This window comes from Phocoena sinus, chromosome 2 (assembly GCF_008692025.1).
Source record: "Phocoena sinus isolate mPhoSin1 chromosome 2, mPhoSin1.pri, whole genome shotgun sequence".
NCBI classification, from domain to species: Eukaryota; Metazoa; Chordata; class Mammalia; order Artiodactyla; family Phocoenidae; genus Phocoena; species Phocoena sinus.
The window spans coordinates 135,176,802-135,200,760 of NC_045764.1; the positions used below are offsets into that span (position 1 = coordinate 135,176,802).

The 23,959-nt window shown below is 37.4% G+C and overlaps 1 protein-coding gene across 1 annotated transcript; it reads left to right on the forward strand.

Moving 5' to 3' along the window:
- The first annotated feature begins 873 nt into the window (after nt 1-873).
- Nucleotides 874-23,596, forward strand: PSMA3 (proteasome 20S subunit alpha 3). Its single transcript, XM_032619031.1, has 11 exons — nt 874-1,016; nt 3,558-3,640; nt 9,897-10,020; nt 12,704-12,805; nt 12,884-12,957; nt 14,968-15,040; nt 16,571-16,636; nt 19,589-19,635; nt 21,621-21,688; nt 23,005-23,069; nt 23,454-23,596. Exons 1-11 carry the CDS (start codon nt 996-998, stop codon nt 23,496-23,498), a joined length of 768 nt encoding a protein of 255 aa, XP_032474922.1. The 5' UTR covers nt 874-995; the 3' UTR covers nt 23,499-23,596.
- Nucleotides 23,597-23,959: the final 363 nt, after the last annotated feature.

The following is a 23,959-nucleotide window of genomic DNA, read 5'->3' on the forward strand; positions in this document are numbered from 1 at the left end:
TCCCACTTCCGCCTCTCTGATTTCACTTCCTGTCACTCTCCCCCACTTAATCTCTATGACAGGCCACACTGATCTGACAGTTCCCATAACAAGCCAAGTTTATATTTCAATAACAATCCCAAGTTTCAGTTTAAATATCACCCATTCAGAAAGTCATTCCTTAAGTATCAATAATAGGTCTAAAGTTCAAACTTCCATTGTCTCTTTTTTTTTTTTACCACAAGATGCAACTATTTGCCTATTTACTCTTTGTTGCCTATTTCTTCCCACTGAATGTAAATGTCTCCTTCACCGTTTTATCAGCCGGCAGTATTTAACTGAGTACTTGGGACATATAGAGCTCAACAAATAATAGTTAATCAGTCTTATCCTTAATTCTACTAAATAGAGTCACACTCAAAAAGAGTCCTAATGCTTCTGTAAAATTCCGACCTGAGCTTAAAGGTGATACACTTAGAGCGCACGTTCCTTCTTTTTTGTTAGAATAGGTGGATGAAGGGGATGCCATCAATATACTGGTTTAGAACAAGGCCGCCAAGGGTGGAGGGAAACCCTCTCCCCTACCGTTTTCTCTGGTCTTTGTAAGAGTATAAGAACATCTCTCTGCTTTGCTCTAAGAAAGAATTAGGCAGAGAAAGAGAGGGATAAAAGATAAATAATAATTCCTAGGAAAAGGAATGGCGCAGCTCCTCAAGCCACCCGAAAACTTAGTTTCTCAACGACCCTCAAGACCGAAACCTGACTGTCAGAAGTAAGCATAATCCTACATAACCCCACTTCTATTGCTTCTGCACATGCGCGTTGCACCCCACGCGCATCCCCTTCCTTTTCCCACAATCCTCTGTTCCTGGGCTAAGGGCCCAGGAACGAGCCACAGAGAAGGCTATTGGTGGAAAGAACAGCCAATGAGAGAGCCTGTTACTCGTCTGCGTGCTGCAGTGTAGGGGGATCGCTTTAGATCCTGCAGACCTAGCGTCCCCGTGGGTTTTAGCGCGATGAGCTCAATCGGCACCGGGGTGAGTTCGTTGTCTCTCGGCGTGATAGTCTACATAAGGATTAGCGTGGGAAGGGAACGCGGACGGACCGCGAGGGGTGCGGTGGCCCGGGGTGCGCTGGTACTTCCTGGAGGCAGGTGGGCCGCTTCCAGTTGCGCGGTGGACCGGGGGTCTTTCCGACGCTGATTGCTAGGCCCGCGTCTGCAGTGACCGTGGCTTGAAGCTTCTCAGCTCAGGTGTGGCGGGCTTGCCGCGCAGCAGTTAGATTTGGAGGCGCTTTGGGTTGCTGAGTCACTTTCTTTAGTCGCTTAGGGAAACCGAAAGTGAAAACTCGTGGGGCCTGAAATTGTGTGTGAGTGAAGGGTTTGGGCGACAGTTAGCCTCTTGAGAACCACTGAGGCAAGGCGGCTTGAGAGTCCAAGGGCTGAGACGCCGCTTTCCAAGGAACCCCTTTGCAGTTGCTGGGGTGCTGCTGCCTCACGGGGATTCTCTGTCTTTCCTTCGAGTGTAGTGATGGACCGCTCTGTATGAGTCCCTGGAGCCTTCTCAGAACTGATAAGAAAAATAGTCTAAAAAGCGGAATCGGAAGAATCCTTTCCATTTTTCCTGTGTCTCAGCTTTTCCTGTACAAATTACTTTGGGCATTATGAGGTGTCAGTACCGTTAAGCGTTTAAATGGTTAGCTACAGACTTAACCGCTTCTGACTTTGAAGAGACAGTTCAGGATTTTGGAGTTGGATTTGTTAACTTTTTCGGCCTACTACTTTCCTTTGTCAAACGAACTGCATATATGCAATCTTCTGCTTACTCCTTTTATGTATTTCTCCATGTAGAAAATACAGTTTTTGTTTAGAAATATTTATTGGTGGTTTTCACTAGAGGCATTGAATGATGGGTTTCTCAGTTCATTTTATACTCCTGTGCACAAGACTTATACTCACCATTAGGCCCAAATACTGGTTTTCCGAGTTTGATAATACGCAACTTAGAATGGTTTAATCCATTCGGTTATGAGATGCTAAGGTTGTCATGTCGTTTTTGGATTAGTTGATGCTCAGTAATGCCTATTGTAGCAAATTGACTTTGCAACTACATTAATATTACCCTAGATTAATAGTGTTCTAAAGGGTTCTACAAACCCTTTAAAAATATTTGATAATATAACCAGGTGAGATATTTCGGTATTACAGTGGTAGAGTTAAGGATCTTCATTTAACAAATCAACAAACTGAGACCAGGAAGCACCACTGTTGAAGACTTATCTCCTGTCTTTACTTGTCCCAAGAACTCTGGATATGAAGAGCTGTCTTCTTGACATTTCTCTCCACTTGATTAATAGCCATTTCAAATGACATATCCAAAGTAGATCTCTGGGTTTTCTTTTTCCCTTGCCATTTTGCATCTCCTACAATTTTCATTTCAGTGAATGGGCGAGTTCTAGTTACGCAAATGAAAAATAATCTATGATGCACTTTTAATTTCTTTTTTACTCTACTCCTAGGGCCAATCCATTAGCAAGGTTTTTTTGATTGTACCCTCCAACGGTAACACCTTCCATCTCTTTTTCTATAGTCTAAGACACTACCTTTGGAATACTTAACCTCTGCTTCCACTCTTGTTCCCTCTCGAATTAATTTTCTAGATGAACAACGTTTTAAAAAAATTAGACATAACCTCTCCCCCTTTCCCCCCCAAACTCCAATGACTTTCTGTTGGATTTAGAATAGAAACGTAAACTTCCTACTCCAGCCTAAAAGACTTAACATAGTTTGGCCCGTATATGCCTCTGATATAGTTTACTCTTCTGTTCACCACTTATGGTGCTCAAGATACAGTGGCCTTATTTCTTTTTCTTATTGTGCTCAGCTTATTTCTACCCTAAGGTCTTTTATGCCAAATACCAGGACGCTCCTCCTCCATATCCTAAATGACTAATTACTTGTTATTAATTCTAGCTCAGCCTAAATATAATTGCCCCAACAATGCCTTACTTGATCAGGTAGTCTGTGGTAGTCCCTGAGACTATCACTTCACCCTGTTTTATTTTCATCATAGTACCTTTTCTGATTTACTGCTGTATCTTCAGCTCCTAGATTTGTTCATGGTCTGATTTTTGAAGATGAAGGACTTCTAGAATGAGTAGTCTTTGTATTTCCTTATAGTGACTAACATATAATAGATGCTTATTAAATGTCTGAATGCTAAATGATGTGTCCAAGGTCCCTCAGTTTCTTAGTGCCACAGCTATGAATTAAAATGCTCCAATGCTGTTTTTACCATAACAGTTTTTTCAGAAATGAGCCATGTCCTGTGTCGGAAAAGTTCTAACTTGATGCAGGACTTGTATCCATTGCTTTTCTAGCAGAAATCTAAAGTGTATAACTTTGTCTTAGCTTCTGTTGCTGCTCTGACATGCTTCCCCTTTCTCTTTAAAGCAAAATCTGTGTTGAGATTTAACACACATTTCTGATGTGTAAGCCATTTAGGGGAAAAAAAAAAAGTGTAAGGTTATTACTGCCAAAGATACATCATTATAAGCTTATTATTGCCTTTTCCTCCTAGTATGACCTGTCAGCCTCTACATTCTCTCCTGATGGAAGAGTTTTTCAAGTTGAGTATGCTATGAAGGCTGTGGAAAATAGTAGGTAAGAAACATTGTTTTACTTGAAATTACCATGTTTTAACCAGGTATTAAATGTCTTCTTTTCTATATTTTTGGTAATTAGGGTTTGTTATGTTACTTTGGCAGAGAATAATATATGCCCTAAAATAATCTCAATTTATTAGTCATTTCCAGATCTCTCTTTAGGCCAGATCTTTCCATGTGCCTATATTTTCAGTTGACTCCAGAATTATCCATTTAGACATTCTGCCAAGTCTCAAATGGAGTGTATAAAACCAAATTCATCAACATCTTTGCTAGACCTTTTTTCCTTTTTCAAATTCCTGATACATATCATTGTTTTCCTTGGCCATTAGGATTGTGACTTTATCGTCTGATCTTTTATTTCCTTGTGTTTTAAATGTCCTGTGCCGTTGGTCACATGATCATCTCAGCAGGGATGTTTTTTATTTTTCTCTTCTGCTGCCATACTCCAAAAGGTGTAGGATCACTAAGATATTTTCCCGTTGGACTTATTTCCTTCACTCTGTCTTTTTTTGTTTAGAGTAATTCACTAAAATGATTCCTTGCCACCACTATAACATCTTAGTTGAATTACTGGCTTATTGACAAATTCTCTGAGTCTTTTTTTTTTTTTTTTGCGGTACACGGGCCTCTCACTGTTGTGGCCTCTCCCATTGTGGAGCACAGGCTCCGGACGCACAGGCTCAGCGGCCATGGCTCACGGGCCCAGCCGCTCCGCGGCACGTGGCATCTTCCCAGACCGGGGCACGAACCCGTGTCCCCTGCATCGGCAGGCGGACTCTCAACCACTGCGCCACCAGGGAAGCCCTCTCTGAGTCTTATATTGAAGAATTTTTGCAATCAGTTATATGATCTTTTTTTAAAAAAATTTTTTTTTTTATACAGCAGGTTCTTATTAGTCATCCATTTTATACACATCAGTGTATACTTGTCAATCCCAATCTCCCAATTCATCCCACCACCAACACCCCCCACCGCTTTACCCCCTTGGTGTCCATACGTTTGTTCTCTACATCTGTGTCTCATATATGATCATTTAAAAAAAAATCATTTCTAATTGAACATAGTCTGCACAAACTGGTTTCATTTTTAATTTTTTTTTAATAGAGTTTGTTTGTTTATTTATTTATGGCTGTGTTGGGTCTTTGTTGCTGCGCGCAGGCTTTCTCTAGTTATGGCGAGCAGGAGCAACTCTTCATTGCGGTGCCTGGGCTTCTTATTGCGGTGGCTTCTCTTGTTGCGGAGCACAGGCTCTAGGCATGCAGGCTTCAGTAGTTGTGGCACGGGGGCTTCAGTAGCTGTTGCTCACGGGCTCTAGAGCGCAGGCTCAGTAGTTGTGGTGCATGGGCTGAGTTGCTTAGTTGCTCCGTGGCATGTGGGATCTTCCTGTGCCAGGGCTCTAACGTCCCCTGCATTGGCAGGCAGATTCTTAACCACTGAGCCACCAGGGAAGCCCCTTTAATTTTTTATTGAGGTATAGTTAATTTACAATGTTGTGTTAGTTTCAAGTGTACAGCTCAGTGATTCAGTTTTATATATATATATATATATATATATATATAATAATCGTATTTTTGAATCTAAAGCAGCTTTGGGATGAAATAAAGGACTTAAAAAATTTTGTTCATGACATCTCATTCAGATCTCTCAAAAAATTTCTTTTAGGCCTACTAAACAAATAGTGTTGGTGTTTGAGCTTGGTGTTTTCATTATAATGAAAACCTGTGTAGTAGGGAAATGTTTCCAGAATTTTAGAAAAGTCCACGTGTAGATGTAGTTTTTTCACTTTCTACTGGTATCTTCGATATTTGATTATGGAAGTTTCGTGAGGGTAGAGACTGTAACTGGTCTTTGCATGGGCTAGCACGTAGCCCTCAGTAGTTACTGAATAAATAAATGTTCATTTTTTGTTCCATTTTCTGGGTGGTAGAAAGAAGGTATGTGGATTTCTAATGGTTTATGAAATAGTATTTTAAAGTTTTTGAGCAAAAATATATTTTAAGTCTTCTTACAGGATTTGTTAATGAAGCTAGTAGATTCTCTGTTTAAATGTATTATTATAGATATTGTTACTTACAAACTGTCAGTATCTGATAATATAATAGAAGTAAGGCTGTTAAGAATTTTAGGCTGCCACTGTATTTGCCTGAAAGAGTTCAGAAGAGAGTCAAATTCAAGAAAAAAGTTGACTATAAAAAAAATTTAAAAATTAAAAAAAAATGAAAGCAAATAAGTGTACTGGGGAAACTGGACAGCTACATGTAAAAGAGTGAAATTAAAACATTTTTTCACACCAGACACAAAAATAAACTCAAAATGGATTAAAGACCTAAAAAAAAAAAAGGAAAAAAATAAGTTGACACATTTTTTTTCCTGTTGGTAAAAGAAGATAGGCTCATAGGCCAAGGAGCTGGAGAAAGACTTGAGGAAGTCATTGTTTTTCTCTTCCTCCTTTGCATTCTTGCATTTTCATTGGTGTAAAAAACTGGTGGGAGATGTCTTAACTAAGAGAAAAACTGGAGATGCATTTTGAAGTCATCTGTAACCCAGAAAATTGAGACTAGCCTGTGAGGGTCTGTGTATCTTAGTAATTTGTTTTCTATAAAGTATTTCTAAATATGGTTTAAAACAGTTACATTTAAGCAAACTTGAAGAAATATAATTTTTAAAAATGGAAACATTAAAAATTAATGTATTTTTTTCTGCATAAAGAAAAATTACTAGGAAAGTTCCTCTTTTAAAGGGATCTGTGTAACTTGGTATGATGGAATACTGGATGAGGATCAGAAGATGTGAATTTTTCTCCTAGCTGCTGCCTAATGGTAATATTATATAGGTTTCCACTATTCAGTCCTCTGAATGTTACTTTTCTGTCTGTAAAATTGGGATGTGGACATCTAACCTAACTACTTCATATACCTTACCATAAGAATGAAATTTGAAAATGTTTGTTTTGTGGGCACAGAAAGTAGAAAATAGAAAAATTACATATGAATTTTCTTACGAGTCTGGCATATAAACTGATAGTTAGAAAACATTTAACCAAATAATTTGATATGATTATATTCCTGCATTAAAAAGAGATAAATTCTTTTTTAAAAAATTTTTTATTTATATTACTATTTTTTGGCCGTGCCTGTACAGCATGTCAGATTTTAGTTCTCCAGCCAGGGATCAAACCCATGCCCCCTACAATGGAAGCGTGGAGTCTTAACCACTGGACTGCCAGGGAAGTCCTGGAGATAGAAATTCAATCTCGGGAATTTAGAAGGCAAATACTTTTGAGCACCTGTTACGTTAAGCATAGGAACTACCAAAACAAATAATTGACATATAAGTGAATACTTAAAAACATTTTATTAAAAAAAAATATATATATCATGATCAAAACTATTTTATAAAAGTATGCTCCTAGCAGGTAATATGCAAAAGGAAAAAAGGTAAAATTATAATCATTCCCTTTAGCCTCATTTAGGAGACAGGATATGAAAGGAAGATTGAGCAACATAACTGAAAGTCTAGATTGTTTGGAACAAAAATGTACACAAAATTTTGGCCTTAGGACCCCTTTATACTTGGAAAAAAAATCACTGAGGACCTTGAACATTTAATTATGTAGGCTGTAGGTTCTACCAATATTTAACATCACCCTGAAGAGCATTTATTTATGCAGGTTATTGGTTCATCAATATTTACCATATTAGAAATTGAAACTGAAAAATTAAAAATACTTATAAATTCATTTAAGTAACAGTAATAAACACAATTGCATGTTAACAAATAATTTAAATTAACATTTATTAAAATATTTGAGTAACATTAATAACATTTTTTTTGAAGATGTTGGGGGTAGGAGTTTATTAATTTATTTATTTTTGCTGTGTTGGGTCTTCGTTTCTGTGCAACGACTTTATCTAGTTGCGGCAAGCGGGGGCCACTCTTCATCATGGTGCGTGGGCCTCTCACTATCGTGGCCTCTCTTGTTGCAGAGCACAGGCTCCAGATGCGCAGGCTCAGTAGTTGTGGCTCACGGGCCTAGTTGCTCCGCGGCATGTGGGATCCTCCCAGACCAGGGCTCGAACCCGTGTCCCCTGCATTAGCAGGCAGATTCTCAACCACTGCGCCACCAGGGAAGCCCATTAATAACATTTTTAATGCAAATTACTTTTCCAAAACATAGAAAAAAATGTAGTGAGAAGAGTGGCATTGTTTTACATTTTTGTAAATCTCAATAATTAATTGAATCTTAATTAAAGAGAGTCTCATATCTCCTGCTTCAGTATGTTGTTACTTTTGTTGGAGCTTGTGAAACAAATCAGGCTTCATGTTGTTTTATGATACTATACCAAAACTGGACAAATGTTAGTTTCTTAAAGATGAGTTGCAGTGTGGAGTCAGAAAACATAACAATGAACTTTTTCTACTTTTACATTAAAATCTGTTGGGCTGTCTTACACTTTGGATGTTTTACCCGTCAACATTGTGAGTTGGTCATTTGGAAAATATTGGTTCACTGAGTTATAACAGAGCTTCCAAATTAGACATATTTCATTATAAACTATCAGAAACATCACACTTTTTTTTTTTTTTTTTTTTGCCGTACGAGGGCCTCTCACCGTTGTGGCCTCTCCCGCTGCGCAGCACAGGCTCCGGACGCGCAGACTCAGCGGCCAGGGCCCACGGGCCCAGCCGCTCCAAGGCACGTGGGATCCACCCGGACCGGGGCACGAACCCGTGTCCCCTGCATAGGCAGGTGGACTCTCAACCACTGTGCCACCAGGGAAGCCCCTGTCTTTGTATTTTTATGAAAATAATTTTGACCCCACAAACCACACTTTTAGAACTTTTAGTTTAGGAAAAAGAATGTTTTAGGTTCTGAAAGGTGAGGAAGATGATGAGTTGGGATAATTGGGAATGGCTACCTGAGGCTATTCAAGTGACTTTGCAAAAGTTTGTGGAAATTTATTTAAATGGGCAGTGGTGAGGAGGAAGTGTATTCTAGTACCCAGGATATCCGCAATAAAGACAGAAAAGCAAAAATGAACATTAAGGTGTTTGAGGGGTGACAGTGAGGTTGAATTTTGTAGAGCACAAGACCTCTATAACAGGAAACTGAATTCGCTAGATGGGCTTTGCAGATTCTTGGGGAGTGCTGAAAGCTGGGCCAAGGAGTTTAAACTTGAAAAGATACCTGAAGTGTGGGGGAAGGAGTGTCTGCAATTCTTTACACATTTGTGCATGTGGCTCAGCTCATTTTTCTGGTTGTTTCTCTTTGTTAAAAGAATTAGAAGGTTAAAGTAATTCATGTATTTTCATCTTGAAATGGCAATGTATAATTTCTCCACATTTTACTTCAGATTATTTTTGATCTACTTTGCTTTAAACAGTTGTACAAAATGTTTATTCTTTTACACTTAAATAGTAAGCAACACATTATTGCAGAAAAAGCAAAAGAAAGAAAAAGAATTGTAATCTTTCCACCGAGAATAGTCACTGGTAACTTTTTAGTTTGTATGTAGCCTGTCTTTTGTATGCATATTATGTACCATTTTTTTTAAATAATAAATTAATTTTTTTGGCTGCGTTGGGCTTTCGTTGCTGCATGCTGGCTTTCTCTAGTGTGGTCAGCGGGGGCTACACTTTGTTGCGGTGCGCGGGCTTCTCATTGCCGTGGCTTCTATTTGTTGTGGCGCATGGGCTCTAGGCGCATGGGCTTCAGTAGTTGTGGCACACGGGCTCAGTAGTTGTGGCTTGTGAGCTCTAGAGCGCAGGCTCAGTAGTTGTGGCGCACGGGCTTAGTTGCTCCGCGGCATGCAGGATCTTCCCTGCCCAGGACTCGAACCCATGTCCCCTGCATTGGCAGGTGGATTCTTAGCCACTGCGCCACCGGGGAAGCCCTTACATACCAGTTTTAATTGCACATGACTTTAGTCGGCATTTGTTGTAAGATGGCTAATATATGCTAGACACTGTGCCATTTGGTACATATTTTGTTGGCATCTTTTTTCACTTATGTATTAATATCTTTCCATGTCATGATATGAGATTTTTTTGGGTCACATGATTATTTATATGGATCTAATTCATCACATTTTAGACTGTCCTTTCTAGTTTTCAAATGTATTTATTTTAAAGACTTGATATGCTTTAAGAAACAAATTTGCCTGTTTTTGTGTTTTTTCTTTTTAAACTTGGGTTTACAAAGTTTCTTTTATTTTCAGTTAAAAAAATTGATTTTCTTCTACTTGTTTCAGTACAGCTATTGGAATCAGATGTAAAGATGGCGTTGTCTTTGGGGTAGAAAAATTAGTCCTTTCTAAACTTTATGAAGAAGGTTCTAACAAACGACTTTTTAATGTTGATCGGCATGTCGGAATGGTAAGGTTACATTTAAAAATGTTCCTTTTTGCCTTGTCCAGTTTCTTGTGAAGTAACTAACTGGAATATGTGAAAATGTGATTGTTAAGAACCCATTTAATACTTTAGCATTGAGGCAGAAACAGCAGAGAGCAGCTATAGAAGTAATCAGAAAGTTACTGGTTTGTGAACAGCTCACTGTCTAAAAGGAAGGTAGCATTCTTATTGTTTAACCTGATTGGAGATAGATATGAAAAACCAAGTTGCCTTAAGAAAAGGAGGGGACGGGGGAGGGGGTGAGAAGTATGGGTTAAAAAGAAATCTTGGCAGTATAGATCAATGAAGGTACATGCTTGAGAGGCAATGAATCTTTGGCTTTTTGTATCCTTTCTGGGGATCACTGTTACACTGAAGATGTTATCAGAAAGAGAAGACCTTTATAGTAAGGTGGAGCATCAGGAAAGGATGTCTGATGAAGGGAAAAGTGAACACATGCTTTCTGGTAGCTTCATAAGCATCACTGTATTTATTTCATGCAGCTGGTATCTTGAGTGACTGCTTTGCACAGTTGCAGGCCAAGACATAGATACAGTACTGGTATATACTGAAGTCATCCTATATAGATGTCAGACTTTCTTCAGTAAGAGCAACAATCCAAAAAAAAAAAAGAAAAGAAATGATTTTTAACTTTGCTTACTGAAAAGTCAAGGAAGAAAAGAGAACACTGTGTGCTAGGTACTATGCTAGTTCTTTACATAAATTATCTCATTTAATCCTGACAACCCAGTGCAAGTAATATTAATCCCATTTTTACAGATGAGAAAAAGACGCACAGGTGGTAAAGAAATATGCTGGGATTCATACTTGGGTCTGCATGGTCTGTGTATTACTCTAGAGACCATTCTACAGGGTGAGATCCTGTAGGATCCACTCATTCTACTGAAATACCAGTAGCTTTGTTATTTCTAAATGAGATGTGTTACAAACACAAAAAGGACTAGCAAAATATAGCCAGTAAACTATAAAGCTACAGATAAAATTTTTTTTTTTTGCTTCTTCAGATTTTTTTTTTTTGAACTTGTTTTCTCTCCTGAACAAATTTATTATTGCCAGTGAAACTGGTATGTTTTCTTGAAACTTGCCAGATTGTAACCTAGCTGGTATGAGGTAAGGAATCCTGCTTTCTTTCACTTAAAAAAACTTTAGATAGGTATATTTTGGAAAAAAATCATATATGCTTATAAGCACTTTAGTGATGGAAAGAATTTTATCATCCTAGAATTTTCACATTTGTCCCATTTGTTATTTAAAGCCAGGAAATTGATGGCATTCCTTATAGCTGGAAATTGGCAAAACATTAGACATTGAACAGGGTTGGAGAAAATGAAGGATTAATGTTCTGTCTCCAAGTGATTTGATAAATTTTTAGACTTCACAGTGGGTTTTATCCAAAGCAATGGAAGATTGTTTAAATGGTGAAAATTACTACCTGGGTATCCTTGTGGAAGTTATTCTAAACAGCAGTTTTCTAACCTGCAAAACTATGGTGGTAATAGTACCTACCTACCTTAATGTATAATTATGTAAAATGCTTATTAGCATGTAATGAATGATCAATAATATGTTAAGGATTTTCATCATTATTACTACTACTAGGTAGCAGTAGAAAAAAAGGCTATTAAAAATTTTGATGGTACTTATTTGTAAATTCTGCAAATCTTCTGTGCCACTGGTTCCCAGTACCCATAAGTGTTTCAGTAGTTTTTTCTGTTTTCATGGCTTCCCTAGACCAAAAGAAATACCCAGTGGTTCTGTTTATTATATATGTAGGTCTAAACAGCTAAGTGGTTGTGTCCTAAAAACTTAGTAGCTGTAAAAACAAAACAAAAACAAACTCACCACATACAGCAAAAGAAAAGTATTTTTATTTTTAAACAGTCACAGTTAACTAATGTGTACTGCACAACTTCTTAAACTTTGGAATTGGATTACATGCCGCCCCCCACCTCCACCCCGTTTCCTGTTCCGCATTGTTTTTTGCACAGTACTTATTTTATATCATGGCAACCCAGCTTTTCAACGAGCGGATGGCAGTAAAAAGAATGTAGAATGATCTAATGTTGAAACCGTTAACTACTTCAACATATGTTTCCCCCAAACTTAAAATGCCCCACAACTCTGAGTTCACTATAATGCCCTGGGATGTCTCAGCACGTGGTTTGGTGATTGCAATTCTAAGCCACCAGATTTGTGGTTTGTCATGTTTTGGTTTGGCATTACAATTTATTAGTAAGCTGAAAAAGGAATTTGAGGTTGTGCCTTTTAGGTGAAAACTTTTAATAGCTTTTTGAACACAGAATGGCTTTAAATAAAGGATCAGTTCTAACCAAAACAAATGGTTATATTCTTCTTTGTTGTTTTGTTCTTTATAATGAAGTGGAGAATGGGGAGACATGGAGGTTTTTCTGAATGTGATCAATGGACAAAACAATGTAGTCACACTTGGGAAATTTCCAAATTGTAATCCCGTACTCAAGCATCAAAATGCCAGAATGCCTTGTAAAGAAAGACCTTTAAGCCAAACAGATTTATTCTAATGGTGATACTTGTTAAAAATATCAAATAAGCCTGTAATGATTACATACTTCCCTTGATTTGTGGTAGGAATGTTATTTACTGAATTGGTACTTTATTTTTCTTTCAGGCCGTAGCGGGTTTGTTGGCAGATGCTCGTTCTTTAGCAGACATTGCGAGAGAAGAGGCTTCCAACTTTAGATCTAACTTTGGATATAACATTCCACTAAAAGTAAGCTGATAACATGTTGAAGAGCCTTTGGAACAGAAAGAGAAGAGTATTAATAAGCTCTTCTGTTTTTCCCCACAGCATCTTGCAGACAGAGTGGCCATGTATGTACATGCCTATACACTCTACAGTGCTGTTAGACCTTTTGGCTGCAGGTATGAAATTTACTGAGATATTCAGTGATATCTGTACTGTAGGTATTTGTTTTCTCAGAATCTAATTAGCCTTTTATACCCTTAAAAAATGAAGTATCATCAAGAAGTATTAGGGCAGTGATTAAATAAAATGATGTACTTAAAAATAAAAACTGAAAGACTATGCAGATTTGGACAGGATAAAACACAGAATTCATAGTAATATTTTAATCTAATTATAATAAATTCTCTGGAGGAAGGTGGTCAAAAGGTATATAAACTTTTTTTTAAACTAATTTATCTTTGGCTGCGTTGGGTCTTCGTTGCTGTGCACGGGCTTTCTCTAGTTGCAGCGAGAGGGGGCTACTCTTCGTTGCAGTGCACGGGCTTGTCATTGTGGTGGCTTGTCTTTGTTGTGGAGCACGGGCTCTAGGCATGTGGGCTTCAGTAGTTGCGGCACATGGGCTCAGTAGTTGTGGCTAGCAGGCTCTAGAGCGCAGGCTCAGTAGTTGTGGTGCACGGGCTTAGTTGCTGCTCCGTGGCATGTGGGATCTTCCAGGACCAGCGCTCAAACCCATGTCCCCTGCACTGGCAGGCAGATTCCCAACCACTGCCCCACCAGGTAAGTCCCAAAAGGTATATAAACTTTTAAAGTACTAGGGATATAATGTACAACATGATGACTATAGTTAACACTGATGTGTGATAAAAAGGAAAATTTTTAATATAATAGATCCCTTAGAGTTCTCCACAAAAGGAAGTTTTTTTCTTTTAATTTTATCTATATGAGATGATGCATGTTAACTAAACCTATTGTGCTAATCATTTCACAGTGTATGTAAATCAGACCATCATGCTGTGCACCTTACATTTATATAGCAATGTATGTCAATTATTTCCCAATAAAACTGGGGGAAAAAATTATCTGGAACTAAACCCAAACATTTTCAGGAAATGGCAAACTGATTTTAAATATATTCCATGTTGTTACTATTTAGTAGCCAATTGTACTGACACTTCAGTTTTTTCATTAGTTTCCATCTGATATACTTTAAGCAATAGGTCAGATGTTCTTAAATGGGATGTAGCTGTTAAAATATTCTGCACATGAAATGATAAGGCTGGTTTCTTTTCTACTTGTAATTTCAAAATATCAGTAATTCATATGATTTTTTAATACCCTAATTTTAATTTATTGAGCGTAAAAAAATGCATTGAACCAATTTTCCTGCAATTTTTATTGCAGGAAAACAAATGGAGGAATACCGGGGAATAGCCAGAAAACAATGAAGGGTGGAACAAGAGTTTTAGGTAGTTTCAACGTATTCACATCAGGAATTTTGTCCCCTTGGCTTTTTCATGTTTATTCCTTTAGCTGTTGGGCCCCCTTATTACTTGTCCATCTATCAGCACTCCTTTCTCTCCACTGCTATCCTGTCAGGAAAGTTTCATCAGAAAGTTTAATACTAAACAAAGGCACATGAATTGTGAAAAGTTTTCAAGTATATACTAGTTTTTATCCAAACTACATTATCAAAGTGCTTACTATGAGTTATATGGGTATTAGTAAATGTTTGTCTTAGAAAGTACAATTGCATTTTTATCACAGTACTTTTTATTTTTTAAATTTTATTTATTATTATAAATTTATTTATTTTTGGCTGCATTGTGTCTTTGTTGCTGTGCACGGGCATTCTGTAGCTGCGGCGAGTGGGGGCTGCTCTGCGTTGCGGTTCGCGGGCTTCTTATTGCGGTGGCTTCTCTTGTTGCAGAGCACGGGCTCTAGGTGCTTGGGCTTAAGTAGTTGTAGCTTGCGGGCTCTAGAGCGCAGGCTCAGTAGTTGTGGCGCATGGGCTTGGTTGCTCCGCAGCATGTGGGATCTTCCCGGACCAGGGCTCGAACCTGGGTCCCCTGCATTGGCAGGCGGAATCTTAACCACTGCACCACCAGAGAAGCCCTGTCACTGTACTTTTTAATACTTTCCTGGTATTAAGAATCATGGTTTAAAATTACTAATTTACTTTTATGTAGTTTCATGTTAGGGTCTTACAGTGTGAATGATGGTGCACAACTCTACATGATTGACCCATCGGGTGTTTCATATGTGAGTAGTTTTGAATCATCTGAAATTCTATTTCTAGTTTAATGGTCTCTCATTAGCACTTAAATCATGTATTTGGATTATATGAGGTTTCTTTAATATTCATTCAAGGAAGGTAACATTTTTTCTTGTTTTAACATTAATGACAATAATCTATGGATGTGATTCAGAGGAAGATTTGTGGCTTTTTTGTTTGTTTTCTGGCCGAGCCATGCCACATGCAGGATCTTAGTTCACCCAGCAGGGATCGCCCCCTGCATTGGGAGTGTGGAGTCTTAACCACTGGACCATCAGGGAAGTCCCAGATTTGTGGCTTTAAATATGCTATTATAGAAACTGCACAGTGAAGATAAAATCTTGAATATGTGCTATTTCCTTTATTACTACAAATATTAGCAGTATCTTAAAAATGAATGTAAAAGTGAATGTAATGCCGTCCTTTTTTTTTTTTTTTTTTTTGCGGTACGCGGGCCTCTCACTGTTGTGGCCTCTCCCGTCGCGGAGCACAGGCTCCGGACGTGCAGGCCCAGCAGCCATGGCTCACGGGCTCAGCCGCTCTGCGGCATGTGGGATCTTCCCGGACCAGGGCACGAACCCGTGTCCCCTGCATCGGCAGGCGGACTCTTCAACCACTGCGCCACCAGGGAAGCCCAATGCCATCCCTTTTAAAGTTTTGTTTTTGTTGTGTTTTTTTGGCTGTGCCACACGGCTTGTGGGATCTTAGTTTCCCACCCAAGGAAACTTAGTTTCCCACCCAGGTCCATGGCAGTGAAAGCCTGTGTCCTAACCACTGCACCACCAGGGAATTCCCCAATTCCCTTTTTAAAAATGATTTCAAGTGGGATTTCTTGGACCTTTCTCTAATTACCTTTTCTTAAGTGTCTTCTGAGATTTTTATGGTTTTTATTATACTCATTAAAAAAAATGAAGGTTCTTTATGTTTTGTCATTATACACTGGTTACACAAGTAAAAAAACCTTTACAGTACAAATTAGGGGATTCCCTGGCTGTCCAGTGGTTAGGACTCCGTGCTCTCACTGCTGAGGCCCCAGGTTCAATCCCTGGTTGGGAAACTAAAATCCCACAAGTTGTGCTGGTGTGGCAAAAAAATATATATATATATTCACACACACATAATTCATATGTATATATTAAAAAAGGCTTATTTAACTCTTAGGAATTATTTCTTTCTCTCAAATAACTTCCATTGTCAGAATGCTAAAATTTTTTCTATTCCTGTCCTCAGAAATGCTTCTAGTTCATGAAGTGTATGTATATAATGAAATAATTTGTTTTTCTTTGGATATACTTCTTGAAAATAATACAGATTATTCTAGATTTAAGTTATTTTAATTTTTTTGAGTCCCTTGGTGGTCATTAAAATGTCTTTTGACTATTTCTCCAGATGTGCTTTTGAATGTCATTTAACAACCTTTCATTAACCTTTAAAAAAACAGTAGTCATTAATGACTTATGATAGTATATTAATTTAATAATACATACGTATTTTTCATGTATATTCTTTTTAAATAGGGTTATTGGGGCTGTGCCATTGGCAAAGCCAGACAAGCTGCAAAGACAGAAATCGAAAAGCTTCAGGTAATACATACATATTTACTGCTTGAAATTTTGCTATAGCATTATCCTTATGTGGTGAAATTTTATCACCACAAACTAAACCGTTTACTCCAAGTGTGGTTTGCCATTTTGAGTAGAGCTTTCTGAAGCTAGTAGCTAGGTGGCTGAGTAGGAAAGCTGGTAGCATATTACTGTAGAGTTGGGTCATGGATCCCTTTATGATTTTGGTGGCTGCTTAATCCAAAAAAAATACAAACAAATCTTCATATAATGTCACAAAATCCTTGAAGCCCATTCATGTAGCCCTGTGACCCTTAGGCTGAGAACTTTGCTCTTTTATTGTATCATTTCTTCCATCTGGAGAACAGCTTTTGTCTGTGGAAGTCTTACACATTAAGAGTCTGTGCTCCTTTGCTTCTCTTTCCTTTTTGTTCCTAGCTAAATAGGGCATGGGAACCCATCATCTATTAGTGTGAAAAAGGTTTCTTAAAAATTTGCTGGCTTTCCTTTTAGCCATAAATTGATCAACTTTATACTGAAACAGTACCCACCAACTCTTCATTGCTTATCAGAAACTTCCCTAAAAGACAGGCGTATGATTCATCAACATTTTGGTAAATTACAGTGAGATAAAATTTTATATGCATTTAAATACTAATGCTATACTGGAGCCTTGCTCAACTAATTAACTTATTCAGCTTATTTAAGGCTAGGTCCTAGAAAACATTTTTTTAGTGCTTGGAATTTAATGCCAAGTTCTAGACCTATAAAAGCCTAATTTATGTTTGGTATTTTAGTATTGATAAAATTGACAAAAGGACTTTAGAGATCACTTAGTCCAAGTCCAGCCCTGGGTTAAACACACTGGCTAGAGTCATAGAATATTGCTTATGAACAATTCACAGACCTAGTAACTCTTAGACCAGTGTTCTTTTCCATTATATACTCCCTGGTTTGTGCTAAGTTCCTGTCTTCTACTATCTTCTCTTTTGCTTTGATCTCTCCGTAGTATTATGTGGAAATTTGAAAATAGATTGTTTAGTACAATTATCCTTTTGTCCTCTGTGGTTAAATCCTAGCAAGGAATGGGAATACTAACAAATCGTACCTAAGAATTGAGGACGATTACTTCTATTGAGGAACATGTACACTTAATGATGAAAACATATGCTCTAAATCAGAGGTTAGCAAACTGGCCCACTGCCTGCACTTTTTTTTTTTTAAAGTGAAGTATAGTTGATTTACAATGTTGTGCTGATTTCTGCTGTACAGCAAAGTGATTCAGTTATACAAATTCTTTTTTTATATTCTTTTCTATTATGGTTTATCATAGGATACTGAATATAGTTCCTTGTGCTGTACCGCAGAACCTTGTTTATCCATTCTGTATATAATAGTTACATCTGCCAACCCCAACCTCCCACTCCATCCCTCCCCCAGTCCCCTCTCCCTTGGCAACCACAGCTCTGTTCTCTGTGTCTGAGTCTGTTTTTGTTACGTAGATAAGTTCATTTGTGTCATATTTCAGATTGCACATATAAGTGATGTCATATGGTTATTTGTCTTTCTCTGACTTCACTTCGTATGATAATCTCTAGTTGCAATGCTCTTTAAAGTTTTATTGAAACCCAGCCATATTCAGTCTCTGGCTTTTGCCCTAGTACAACAGTGGAGTTTAGTTGGTGAAGGGGACCAAAGACCATATTCCAATAAGTCTAATAAAATATTTACTACTTGGCTCTTTACAAAAAGAGTTTGCCAACCCCTGCATTATTCTGGTCTGCTTTTCCGCTTGTGTTCTGTTTTACCAAGCATATAATTTTATGAAATAAACTTTACCAACATATATAAAAATATTTTTGACATTTAAGATGTATCTTTTCACGTTTAAGTTTGTCTTTGTATGTTACAATTAATATACTAAATATAGAACTTAACACGTAAGGGCAAAAGTATGAATATTGATATTTTCCTTTTCTTCGCTCCCAGTTTTAACATGACAAAAATTAATCATCAGAAAAGATACTGTACAACAAAATATCTCCATCTAGATTGAGTGAACAGTTGTTATTTTCCAATATTTTACCTATTTGTATAAGCTGGGGCATCAAGATTTCTAAATATAAAAAAAATACCAAAAATAAATAATAAGCCTAGATATACACCTCAAGTCTGGACTGCTGTATGACTATATTCATTATTTTTCGCCATTTTCCATCCTCCTCCACATATCCAGAATATGAACACTAATTTGCTCTTTTTTTGGTTTGTCAGTTGTGTTCAGAAACACATATACCTAAAAAAATTTTTTGCATTGGTTACTTCCAGTACCTACAGTACAGCAGACTTTTCTGCTGGGCATTTAAGGGCTGTTTTTCTACCCTGATTTCCAAATGTTCACTTTTGCTTTGTGCCGTTCATTTATTTTCCTCAAAATCAAATCAGACCCAACTAAGACTCCACTCAGATCTTGGTTATTCAAAGCTTTCCCTGCATTTTGCATTTTTGTCTTGAACAGTTTCATGAGGGACAATTTATTTCACTCCTTCATCCCCCTGTAGAATATAGAAGGTATTCGTGGTTTGTTTACATTTTATTATCCTGAATTGGCTATAAAGAAGAAAAAACATTTCTTTGCTAATGTTTTAAATGTCAGGGTCTGCCTGTGAATAAATTCATGAAGGAATCTAGATTTTTATAAACTTTAGTATTTTTCACAAAATTAGTGGTGCCCAAGGGTTGTCCAGAATATGTTTTGGCATAATCATTAAAAAACATTACACTGTAAATAAAAAACTTTGGTTCTGGTCTTTTTGTATTTCAGGTTATTTTCTTTGGTTTTATATCTGAGAATCTATCTCAAGAGCATGGGGTTACTGATAAAAGTTGTGGAAAGAATCTGGAAAGTTACACAAGTGGAAAGCATTCTTCTTTGAATCATAACATAATGAATATATATTTTATTTTCTGTAGATGAAAGAAATGACCTGCTGTGATGTTGTTAAAGAAGTTGCAAAAATGTAAGTTGAAATTTTCCTTAGCATTGACAAAAATATTTCACTTGACCTTACCTTATACATTAATCCTAAGAGGCCGTTTTGTTTGGAAATAACTTGTTGCATAAGTTTCAGAAGGTGAATCCAACATTCTCAGAAGGCTCATTAAGGAGAATATCCAAGTGACAATGAATAGGATGGGAAAAAATAGCTTTTGACAAAATATACTCCTGTTCAGGTGACAGAATTCAAGAATAGGAGGATATAGTGAACCTCTAGGGACTTCATTTGATACCTCCCGACTTCTTAAATCTCAGAAGTCCCGATAGTATTAACCTTAGCTTACAACTTTAAGGTCTACAGCTAAAGTTGTAATAAGATGAGAAGAGCAGTGTTTCAAAACATCTAGAAATAGCTGAAGAAAGCCTGAAATAATTCATATTACAGTAATAATAAGCAACAACAAAGCCAGTAAAAGCTCAGTGAACATGCTTTGAAGTCCATGATTTTTTTTTACATCAAAGAATGCAGGCATTTGGTATTTCAAAAAATCTAATAAAATGCTGGTGTTGCAGCCAGCTTTTCAGAGTTAAAAGTAATAAATGTAATATTCCAGAGAATTCTAACTATTCCACATTAGAACTACATGGTCTAGTCAGCATTTTGTGCACGTGTCTCAGGTTTTACATCTAGTAACACATGCAAGGGAAAAAAAGGTCTTGGAGGGCTCTATTATATAATAATAAATATACTATTTGAATGGTACCCTTAATCTCTATACTGATGGTTGTAGCAAAGTATTAAAATCACAAGTGTTTTATAATTCTGTACTAATCGTCCACCACTCCTGCTACCCTCACTTCCCACCGCCCTTTACCATGAGACCCTTCCCCCCTTTCCAGTTGAGAAGAAGAATCCATTCCATTCTATGACTGTCAGTTAATAACAACCTAGGGGACACTGGCAACTAACATATAATAGAACTAGTTAAAAAGTAAATAATCCTTATTGAATTGCACAGCAGTTTAACATGATAACTCAATTTCCTTCACTGAGAAGTCTTCTGGAAATCAGTTCTTCCTGCACCTTTTATGTTTAAATATAACACTAGACTCTACTTTGTTCCGTGTAGGAAAGCCATCCCTTTATCATTTAATAAAATGGAGCACTATGCTTCTTTTACTTAGTTCTAGCAATTTTAAGGTGCTTTCTTAAAGCAAGGCTTTAGGAATACTCTCCAAATTACTTTTGTTACTTTGTTGTGTAAGATGGTGGAAAGTATAAAATAAGAAAGTTTTGCTGATACTTTGTTCTTACTTCTACTTTAATATGTTGTGTGACAGTGCCTTCTTGCTGGCAGCAATTTGTCATGTACTGTTTGAAGGCCAGGTTTAAAAATATTCCTGCCAAGAAGGTGCAGAACGAAGAGACCACTAATTGTAAACTAATGAATGTTTGTTTAAAAAAAATACTGAAAAGGCACACAGGGAATGATGGCCTTTTCCCATTTGAATATATGTTCCTTAGGAGGTATCTTTCAGGTATGTCTCTAAAAGAATGTATCAAGGGCTTCCCTGGTGGCGCAGTGGTTGAGAGTCCGCCTGCCGATGCAGGGGACACGGGTTCGTGCCCCGGTCCGGGAAGATCCCACATGCCGCGGAGTGGCTAGGCTTGTGAGCCATGGCCGCTGAGCCTGTGCGTCCGGAGCCTGTGCTCCGCAACGGGAGAGGCCACAACAGTAAGAGGCCTGCATACAGCACAAAAAAAAAGAAAAAAAAAAGAATGTATCAAAATAAACAACTTGGGTTGTAAAGTATATTGAATCCTTTGTAGTGAGTGTTTAATTTTTTTATCAGTCCTAGTGTAATTTTCATAATAGACTGTATATAATGTGTGTATCATTTTATAGATACTTATATTAGGAATGGCTGTTCTAATTTGCTGAGCTGGGTGCATGAACTATGTATGTAGATGACCAAATGAATGTTAACGTCCTCTTTCTGTTCTAGAATTTACATAGTACATGATGAAGTTAAGGATAAAGCTTTTGAACTAGAGCTCAGCTGGGTTGGTGAAAGTAAGTTATTTTTCTACATTTATTTGCTCTCAGAGTCATCTGTACCAAGCCTAATGTACTACTGGGTGCCTTATTTTTTCTTAAAAACAACAAAAAATTAGTAATGGTGTATACACATATAAGAGTACACAAATAACAAATGAATTGATAACTGTCACAACATGGATACATTCATGTAAATACTGCTTTGGTCAACAAGTAGACCAGCCCCCCAGATCACCCCTTAGGCTTCTCCCCAGAGGTAACCACTATCCTGAATCCTAACACCATAGTTCTTGGCCTGTTGTTGAATTTTATATAAATGGAATTAGACATTATGGATTCTTTTGTTCCTCATTTCTTTTCACAAAATTATATTTGTGTAAATCAGTTTTGTTACGTACAGTAGTATTTTTGTTCATTTGGCTTGCTGTACAGTGTTCTGTTGTCTGAAAATAACACTTTGTTCATCTCCTCTTCTGTTGTTACACCGTTAGGCACTTTCCAGTGTTTGTTTACTGTAAAATGAAAAATGCAGCTGTGGACATCTTGTACATCTATTGTGGTACACATATGTAGTAGCATTTTAGAAATATATGTTAAGAGTGGAATTGCTGGGTCATGAAATAGGCACACATTCAACTGCATTATTGGCCACAATGTGTTCTGACCACTGGGTGCCCTTCTAATACAAACAGAGCCAGAACAAATTTAGGAGGTACTCTCTTTTTGAAGGAAAAGCTCTGCTTAATAATTGACTAAAGTTGTGAGTAGTTTATTTACTTTTTTTGAAACATCCATTGCATTTTTTTTTCGGTACGCGGGCCTCTCACTGTCGTGGCCTCTCCCGTTGTGGGGCACAGGCTCCGGACGCGCAGGCTCAGCAGCCATGGCTCATGGGCCCAGCCGCTCCGCGGCATGCGGGATCCTCCCGGACGCGGGCACGAACCCGTGTCCCCTGCATCGGCAGGCAGACTCTCAACCACTGCGCCACCAGCGAAGCCCCATTGCATATTTTAAAAAAGAATTACTGGGAAATCACCATTTTTCTTTCTAGCATGGCAACTGTAGGGCTTCAAGGACAGCTTTTAAAATCTAACCATGCTGTGAATGAATGCTCAGGACTTAACAGCATCAGGATAAATCTTAGCATAATGTATTCTTTATTATAAGAGCTAAATTTGGGCAGATTTAATATGTTATGTAGGGAAAACACACAAAGATGAGTTCAGAGAATCTGGTATTACACTTGTAGATTGGCTAGATTATATGGTATTTGCAAATCACAATTACAGTCCTCGTTTTTAATTCATTTAAATATATGGCTTAATTTACAGTAACTAACGGAAGACATGAAATTGTTCCAAAAGATATAAGGGAAGAGGCAGAGAAATATGCCAAGGTAAGCCACAGCATGAAAACGATTCTAGCTGGAGATACATTGAATTTTATTAAATAACCCTTAAGAGTTGAGCTAAACTGAAGGATGAAAACTTTCTAGGTTATCCTCAATGGGGATAAAGTTGCCCTGGTTCCAAAAAAAATTTTTTTGTGCTTGTGAAAATGGCAAAGTTTTTTCAGGACGTTTAATGCTTTCATACTGTGTGTATCCTATCAAGAATATAGTCATTGATTGTTACAGCAAGATGTACTTTAGTTACCCGTTTCTTTACTTGAATGTCTTCTAAATCAGTGTTCATTTTCACTCACAAAGAATTTTAATGACAAGATTCAGGCTATTATAGTAATGCTAAAAATTGATTTTAAACACTTTTCTCTTTAACAGGAATCTTTGAAGGAAGAAGATGAATCAGATGATGATAACATGTAACATTTACTTCATTTACTTCTATTTAACTATTTAGCCCTTTGGATTAATACACACCCACTGACAAACTTTCATTAAATCTTTGTCTTGTAACAACTGAAGTCTGGCTAATATCTGCTTGACAGAATTGGTGGGGGTAGCTGAGCTCGTATTTATTCAGCATTAGGATGCTGCTTTATGCCTGTTGTAAAATTCCTTAGTTAAAATACTGCAGACAGATGCTTTGGAATCAGATTAATTCAAAACTCCATTTCTTCACTCATCTATAACCTAAAGATCATATCCTGCTGGGCTGTTGTGTAAAAAGTACCTACCAACTTTGTAGGCAGTTGATGCCACTGCCCAATTTTGTATTTAGTGAGATGACTGTCGGTCATCAGACACTGTTAACCTTTAGAATTTTATTTTTTTTACTTTGAGGAGTAGATTTAAGGATTCAGAAAGCCCCTATCCTGTCACTTAAA

Excerpts from the sequence above, each read along its gene's own strand:
- PSMA3 (XM_032619031.1), top strand. The coding sequence starts at position 996 with ATGAGCTCAATCGGCACCGGG. Across the intron at positions 1,017-3,557 it reads TGAGCTCAATCGGCACCGGG|TATGACCTGTCAGCCTCTAC; the intron begins GTGAGTTCGTTG and ends TTTTCCTCCTAG. Across the intron at positions 15,041-16,570 it reads ACCCATCGGGTGTTTCATAT|GGTTATTGGGGCTGTGCCAT; the intron begins GTGAGTAGTTTT and ends CTTTTTAAATAG.